This window comes from Solea solea, chromosome 1, assembly GCF_958295425.1.
Source record: "Solea solea chromosome 1, fSolSol10.1, whole genome shotgun sequence".
NCBI lineage: Eukaryota > Metazoa > Chordata > Actinopteri > Pleuronectiformes > Soleidae > Solea > Solea solea.
Genome location: NC_081134.1, coordinates 25,000,886 through 25,009,420, shown reverse-complemented (window position 1 = coordinate 25,009,420; position 8,535 = coordinate 25,000,886). Strand labels below are relative to the sequence as shown.

The window sequence follows — 8,535 nt, the reverse complement described above, 5'->3', positions numbered from 1 at the left end:
CTTGGCTCTCTGTTGTTGGTTTTTACTCATCATGTAAACATAAACAAAGTGAAACTGGGCGTGTCACTGATAAACCAATCACATTGTGACTCCTCCCTCCTCATTTACATTGTGTTTCTCATTTTAAACAACATACCATGTTCAACATGAAGTTTGATTGTGATGTGTGACCTCTGACCTAGGTTCTCTGTTCTCCGCAGGTTCATTGTTCTCCTAGGGTTCCCTGTTCTCTGCAGGTTCATGGTTCTCCGAGGGTTCCCTGTTGTCTGCATGTTCATTGTTCTCCTAGGGTTCCCTGTTCTCTGCAGGTTCATTGTTCTCCTAGTGTTCCCTGTAGTCCGAGGGTTCCCTGTTCTCCAAGTGTTCCCTGTTGTCCAGGGGTACCTGTTCTCTGCAGGTTCATTGTTCTCCGAGGGTTCCCTGTTCTCTGCAGGTTCATTGTTCTCCTAGGGTTCCCTGTTCTCTGCAGGTTCATTGTTCTCCTAGTGTTCCCTGTTGTCCGAGGGTTCCCTGTTCTCTGCAGGTTCATTGTTCTCCTAGTGTTCCCTGTTGTCCGAGGGTTCCCTGTTCTCTGCAGGTTCATTGTTCTCTTAGGGTTCCCTGTTCTCCATGGGTTCCCTGTTCTCAGAGGGTTCCCTGTTTTCAGTGGGATGAATTCATTATTTTTACCTTGTTACAACGTTGAATTTATGTGTCATTTATTGTTGACACCTGCAGCTTTTGATGAACTCATGAATATTTCATCACTGTTACAGAGAAACTGACGAGTCATTACATCATTTGTGTCATTGCATCATGTGATGACATCATCACTTTCATCATCATTCATTGTCGGCCTCAGACACGTTTGTCACTTACTGATTAGTTTATCTAAGCTCTGCAGAAATAAACAACAACACTGCTGCTCAGGTGTGTGTGTGTGTGTGTGTTGTTGTTTATTGTTGTTGTTTGTGAAGATATGTTTTAACGTTAGGGTTAGGATTAGGCCAGTAGTGATCGTGGTTAAGGGTTAGAGTAAGTATCCACGAAATGAATGTAAGTCAATGCAATGTCCCCTCAAGTCATGAATGTCCAACGTGTGTGTGTGCGTGTGTGTGTGTATGTAGGTGTGTGTGTGTGTGTCTCTGTGTGTGTGCATCTGTGTGTCTGTGTGTCTGTCTGTGTGCGGTATGTGTGTGTGTGTGTATGTGTCTTTGTCTCTGCGTGTGTCTGTGTGTGTGTGTGTGTGTATGTGTCTGTGTCTCTGCGTGTGTCTGTGTGTGTGTGTGTGTGTGTATCAGATTCACAGGAAACGGTTTCAACACAGACGCCAACCACACAAACTTTCATCATCCTGTCAGACTGAAGGCCACGCCCACCTTATCAGACAGGGTGTGTGTGTGTGTGTGTAAAAGGACAAATGATGGGAAAGGAGATAAAACAGAGTGAGAGACAGTCGGACAGACACTGTGGAGACATTAGAAAAGACCTGAAGACAGACAGAGTGACAGCTTCAGAGACAGAGACAGAGGGGGAGGAGCCTGAGGGACAGGGGGAGGGGTTAGTAAGGCAGATAAAAAAACAGACTCACTGAGAAGAAACGTTCAGAGTGAGACCAAGAGAGAGAGAGGGAGAGAGAGAGAGAGGACGAGCTGGAAAAAGAGGAGGAGACGAAGAAACAAAGCAGCTACAGAGAGAAAGTTTCCTTAGACTCACTGAGTCATTGACAACGGAAAACTAACACGAGAGACAGACAAGGACAAAGACACGGAGACGACGTGGGACCTTAAAATATTACCTTTTCAAACTCAGCTGATGTGAGAGGAGCGGACCTGCACAGGTGCATCATGGGAATGTCTTAGCTTCATAACGACACACCTGAACTTCTCTTTCGTCCACATCCACCTGTGCCACACCCACTCATTATGATAGGCAGGTTTTCACAGAGAAGAAGCTCTGTGGGCGGAGCCAGAGAGCTACAGCTGCTCACACTGATGATGATGATGATGATGATGATGGCGGTGGAGGTAGTGAGCGCCGAAGGCATAGAGATTGAAGACAGCGAGGAGATCCTGGATGAGGACGGGACTGTAAGATCAAAATACACTCACTCACTCACACTCACTCACTCACACACTCACTCACACACTCACTCACTCACTCACTCACTCACTCACACTCACTCACTCACTCACACACTCACACACTCACACGTAGATAAAGACGTGATCATGTGACGTAGATAAGGACACGATCATGTGACGTAGATAGAGAAGCGATCATGTGACGCAGATAAAGAAGCGATCATGTGACGCAGATAATTCAATTCAATTCAATTTTATTTCTATAGCGCCAAATCATAACATACATTATCTCAAGGCACTGTACATAGACAACATCAAGGAGAGCAGAGAACCCCAACAGTTCACACAATGAGCAAGCACTATGCATCAGTGGAGAGAAAAAACTCCCTCTTAACAGAAGAAATCTCTGACAGAACCAGGCTCAGAGAAGTGCAGTCATCTGCCTCGACCGGTTGGGGTGAAAGGAAACATGGGGGACAGCGGAGAGGTGGGGGAGAGAAAGGACAAGAGGGAGATGAGGTAGAGACAGAAGAGAGAGAGAGACCAGGAGCAGATACACAACAACTGTATCAGGTTACAAGTTTATACAGTTAATGATATCGACTTTTTAATTATAGCACAATAATAATGGTGATGATGTGGGTAGCCTCGAAAACTGGATCTTGGTCCCGCAACCTGCATGATGAGAATACAGAGAGAGAGAGAGGGAAGGAAGGAAAGACACAAACTAGGGAGAGAAAGAGACAGTTTCAAGTTAATGACATAAAAAGTCATATTCATACTCTGAGTGTGAGAGAGTGAATGTGCGGCACCACAGGAGGCACCTTTCCTTTCACCCCAACCGGTCGAGGCAGATGACTGCACATTTCTGAGCCTGGTTCTGCCAGAGATTTCTTCCTGTTAAGAGGGAGTTTTTTCTCTCCACTGATGCCTAGTGCTTGCTCATTGTGTGAACTGTTGGGGTTCTCTGCTCTCTTTGATGTTGTCTATGTACAGTGCCTTGAGATAATGTATGTTATGATTTGGCGCTATACAAATAAAATTGAATTGAATTGAATTGAATTGAAAATCCACCAGCAGTCTAGTTCTATAGCAGCATAACTAAGAGCTGGTCCAGGTTTCCCTGAACCAGCTCTAACTATAAGCTTTATCAAAAAGGAAAGTTTTAAGTCTAACTTTAAATACAGAGAGAGGCTCCGCCTCCCGAACTGTCATTGGAAGCTGGTTCCACAGAAGAGGAGGAGCCTGGTAACTAAAGGCTCTGCCTCCCATTCTACTCTTACAGACTCTGGGAACCACAAGTAAACCTGTATTTTGTGACCTAAGTGGTCTGTTAGGGTGATAAGGTAAGACTAGGTCTTTCAGGTATGAAGGGGCCTGACCATTAAGTGCTTTGTACATGAGGAGGAGGATTTTAAATTGAATTCTAAACTGTACGGGGAGCCAGTGTAGAGAAGCTAACACTGGAGTTATATGGTCTCTCTTTCTAGTTCCTGTCAGAACTCGTACTGCAGCATTTTGAATTAACTGAAGGGTTCTACCAGACTTGTTGGAACATCCTGATAATAAGGAGTTACAGTAATCTAATCTAGATGTAACAAAAGCATGAACTAGTGTTTCAGTATCCTGTAAAGACAGAATGTTTCTAATTTTCATAATGTTCCGCAGGTGGAAGAAGGCTGTTCTGGAAATTAGTTTTATGTGTGAATCAAATGACATTTCCTGGTCAAAAGTAACTCCAAGGTTCCTCACAGTAGAACTGGAAGCCATGGTGATGTCATCTAAAGTGACAATGTGCTCAGAAAGTTTTTCTCTGAGGTGTTTAGAGCCGAGTATAATGACCTCAGTTTTTTCTGAGTTTAAAAGTAGAAAGTTACAGGTCATCCAGGACTTAATGTCTCGGAGACATTCCTGGAGTTGAACAACCTGATTTATTTCATCCGGCCTCATTGATAAATATAGCTGTGTGTCATCTGGATAACAATGAAAGTGTATGTTGTGCTTTCTAATAATGTTCCCTAGAGGAAGCATATATAAGGTAAAAAGTATAGGCCCAAGCACTGAGCCTTGTGGAACTCCACAATTATCTTTTGTTTGTAGTGAGGCTTTATCATTAACATGAACAAACTTGAATCTATCAGATAAGTATGATTTAAACCAGCAGAGGGCAGCACCTGTGATACCAAGAGTCTGCTCCAATCTCTGCAGTAGAATTTTGTGATCAATGGTATTAAATGCAGCACTAAGATCTAACAGGACAAGTAAAGAGACCAGACCATTATCTGAAGCCAAGAGGAGATCTTAGAAACAAAGGGAAGATTAGATATAGGTCGGTAGTTAGCCAAAATATCTGGGTCAAGGGTCGCTTTTTTGAGAAGGGGTTTAATAACTGCTATTTTAAACGTTTGGGGCACATATCCAGTTAATAAGGATAGATTATTTGAGTTAATATAGAGCTGTTAATTAAAGGAAACACATCTTTAAACAGTTTGGTGGGGATAGGATCTAACTGACAGGTTGATGGCTTGGATGATGAAACTAATGATGTTAACTCAGGGAGATCTATAGGGGAGAAACTGTCTAACTGTGCACCTGGTGCTTCTAAAGCTCTTGTGCTAAAAGATGAGTCAGTCCCAATATGAGGGAGGAGATAAAGACGCGATCATGTGAAACATGGACATGGCTCAGATCTGTGTGGTCAGGATGATTGCCATGGTTACCTGTTAACTAATCAATCACATCGTGTCCGCCAGGAGCCGCCGTCCTCTGACATGTCCAGAGTGTCTCCTCTGAGCTCGTGGCTGATCTTCAGGAGAAACTCCCACAGAGGAGACAACAGCAGGAGGAGCCGAGGGTCCAGACGCACGTCCAAGGTCAGAGACACGACCTCCACAAGAGGTCACATGATAACAGCTGGCACATCTGTAAATCTCTATCAATCACTGCAGCATGGACTTCCAGGACCTCCAGGACCTCCAGGACCTCCAGGACCTCAGGGGCCTCCAGGGCCCCCAACCCCCCTCCTACCCCAACAGCAGGAGCTGATCCAGGAGCTGCAGCTTAAACTGAGAGGTGACCATGCACTGACCAGTTACTGACCAGTTACTGACCAATCACTGACCAATCACTGACCAGTTACTGACCAATCACTGACCAGTTACTGACCAATCAAAAAATCTCAAAATGTGAGTGAGTGAGTGTGTCAGTGAGTGAGTAAGTGAGTGTGTGAGTGAGTGAGTGAGTATCTGAGTGAGTGAGTGTCAGTGAATGTGTGAGTGAGGGAGTGAGTGAGTGAGTGAGTGAGTGTGAGTGAGTGAGTGTGTGAGGGAGTTTAATCATTTAGTTTAATATTTTAACCCCCTCCCCCCCAGACCTGGCAGGAGTGTGTGTACCATGTGACCGTCCTCGTGTCTCCGCCTCTTTCCTCAGTCGCCTCCTGCAGCCAATCAACATTCCACGCCGCAGCCTGGTGGAGCTGCAGCCATTCATCCAGGTAACACACACATGCACACGCACACGCACACACACACACACACACACACACACACAGTCCATGACCTTTGACCTGTGCAGCCCCCTGATTCTGGGCGGAGCCTCCAGAGAGGTCAGAGCTTCAACAGCAGCAGCGGTCGTTTCACAGCGTCTGTGTCTGGATTCTACCAACTGACCACCAGCCTCCTGATAGGTGAGACACACCAGCAGCAGCCAATCAGCTCACTGCTACCAGTCACACGACACACTGTAACTGTGTGTGTGTGTGTGTGTGTGTGTCAGAGTCAGGTGACAGGCTGCAGGTTCGTCTCAGAGACAGCGTGAGAGCTGCGATCTGCATCGAGTCCCTGTGTCAGAACAACCTGTGAGTTTAACCTGAGATTAACCTGACTTCATTCAACCTGAGATTAACTTGACTTTAACCTGACTTCAACCTGAGATTAACCTGCCTTTCGCCTGAGATTAACCTGGGATTATCCTAAAAATAACCTGAGAATAACCTGAGTTTAACCTGAGTTTAACCTGAGATTATCCTGAGATTAACCTGACTTTAAAATGAGATTAACCTGAGATTAACCTGAGATTAACGTGATTTTAACCTGCGATTAACCAGAGTTTAACCTGACTTTAACCTGAGATTAACCTGGGACTAACCTGACATTAATTTGAGATTAACCTGACTTTAACCTGAGTTTAACCTGAGACTAACCAGAGTTTAACCTGACTTTAACCTGAGATTAACCTGGGACTAACCTGACATTAACCTGAGATTAACCTGATCCTAACCTGAGTTCAACCTGAGATTAACCTGAGTTTACCTGACTTTAACCTAACATTAACCTGGGACTAACCTGACTTGAACCTGGGATTAACTGGACTTTAACCTGATTTTAGCCTAAAATAACCTGACTTTAACCAGAGTTTAACCTGAGATTAATTTGAGCCTAACCTGATTTTAAACTGGGATTAACCTGAGATTAAGCAGACTTTAACCTGAAATTAACCTGTGTGTGTCTCTCTGTGTGTGTGTCTCTCTCTCTCTCTCTCTGTGTGTGTGTGTACGCGTGTGTGTGTGTGTGTGTGTGTGTTGTGATGTGTGTCTTATGGTGTGTGTGTGTGTGTGTGTGTCTCTCTCTCTCTCTCTCTCTCTCTCTGTGTTATGGTGTGTGTGTGTGTCTTTGTCTCTGTGTGTGTGTGTCTCTGTGTGTGTGTGTGTGTGTGTTATGTTGTGGGTGTCTGTGTGTGTCTTTCTGTGTGTGTCTCTCTCTCTGTGTGTGTGTGTGTGTGTGTGTATGTTATGATGTGTGTACATGTCTCTCTCTCTCTCTTTGTGTATGTGTGTGTCTCTCTCTCTCTCTGTGTATCTGTGTTATGATGTGCGCGTGTGTGTGTCTCTCTCTCTGTCTGTAGCTCTGTAGAGTCAGTAGTGGGCGTGGCTGCAGTAGGCGGGACCTTCAGCATCTTATTAACAGGAACTTTGTTTCTTCAGGTAAAACAAACATATTTCCATGTTTAATCATCAGGCACAAATGCTGCTGGGGCTTTTATTTTGAAATCTGTGCGCGTGTGTGTTACAGACTGAAGAGTACGTCTCTGTGTTTGTGGACAATGCCAGTGGATCGTCCATCAGTGTTCTGCCCGAGTCTCTGTTCTCTGGGATCCTGCTGGGAGTGTGACACACACACACACACACACACACACCATAATACACACACATCATAACACACACACACACACACACACACACACACATAGACACACTCTCTCACACACACACGTCATCATAACAGACACATCATCATATTGGGGCAGCCTGTAGCCAAGTGGAAAGGGAACTTGGCTTGTAACTGGCCAGTTCAAGTCCCCACCAGGTCGAAAAGGGTTAGGGTACCCAACCCCCATTGCTCCCCGGGCGCTACTCAGTGTGGCTGCCCACTGCTCCTAATTCTAGAATGAGTCAAATGCAAAGAAATAATTTCCCTAAGGGGATTAATAAAGTATAAGTTTTAGATTTTACACACACAGAGGTCGATCAGAGTTGTGGTGCAGAGGTCAAAGGTCATGTGGACATCAGAGGAATAACAGAACTCCCTGATGATGTTATTACGTGTGTGCAGTATATTTATTCCGTGTCATGTGATGAATTATAATAAACATTCTGTTGTCTTTAGCCGTTAGCTTCTTTAGCTTCACACACACATAAAACACACAATAACACACAGAGTCTTCTGCTGGTTAAGCTCAGCCCTCAAACACCAGTGGGTCAGTCGTCCTCCACAGACTTAAACTTAAACCCGAGTTCAACCACAACCTAAACCTGAGATAAACCCAAGTTAAACCTGAGTTAAAGAAGCGTTAAACCTGAGTTAAAGAGTTAAACCTGAGTTTAAGAAGAGTTAAACCTGAGTTTAAGAAGAGTTAAACCTGAGTTAAAGCGTTAAACCTCATTTAAAGAAGAGTTAAACCTGAGTTTAAGAAGAGTTAAACCTGAGTTAAAGCGTTAAACCTCATTTAAAGAGTTAAACCTGAGTTTAAGAAGAGTTAAACCTGAGTTAAAGCGTTAAACCTAATTTAAAGATAAGTTAAACCTGAGTTAGAGTTAAACCTCATTTAAAGAAGAGTTAAACCTGAGTTAAAGAAGAGTTAAACCTCATTTAAAGAAGAGTTAAACCTGAGTTAAAGAAGAGTTAAACCTCATTTAAAGAAGAGTTAAACCTGAGTTAAAGAAGAGTTAAACCTCATTTAAAGAAGAGTTAAACCTGAGTTTAAGAATAGTTAAACCTGAGTTTAAGAAGAGTTAAACCCGAGTTACAGAGTTAAACCTCATTTGAAGTAGAGTTAAACCTAAAATTAAACTTAGTTAAGTTGCTAAAAATATATTATAAAAATATATAAAATATAAAAATATTCATATATTAGCTCAGTTAAACCAGCTCACCTTCATGAGTTAAAACTGAGCTTAAAGCTTTGGTTCTGTGTA

The 8,535-nt window shown here is 43.6% G+C and overlaps 1 protein-coding gene across 1 annotated transcript; it reads left to right on the top strand.

Annotated features, from left to right (window-relative positions):
• The first annotated feature begins 1,567 nt into the window (after positions 1 to 1,567).
• On the top strand, positions 1,568 to 7,725 carry si:ch1073-184j22.1 (adipolin). The gene is made up of 8 exons (XM_058639579.1): positions 1,568 to 2,069; positions 4,817 to 4,936; positions 5,012 to 5,135; positions 5,435 to 5,556; positions 5,637 to 5,748; positions 5,838 to 5,919; positions 6,966 to 7,044; positions 7,133 to 7,725. Exons 1-8 carry the CDS (start codon positions 1,905 to 1,907, stop codon positions 7,229 to 7,231), a joined length of 903 nt encoding a protein of 300 aa, XP_058495562.1. The 5' UTR covers positions 1,568 to 1,904; the 3' UTR covers positions 7,232 to 7,725.
• The last annotated feature ends 810 nt before the right edge of the window (positions 7,726 to 8,535 follow it).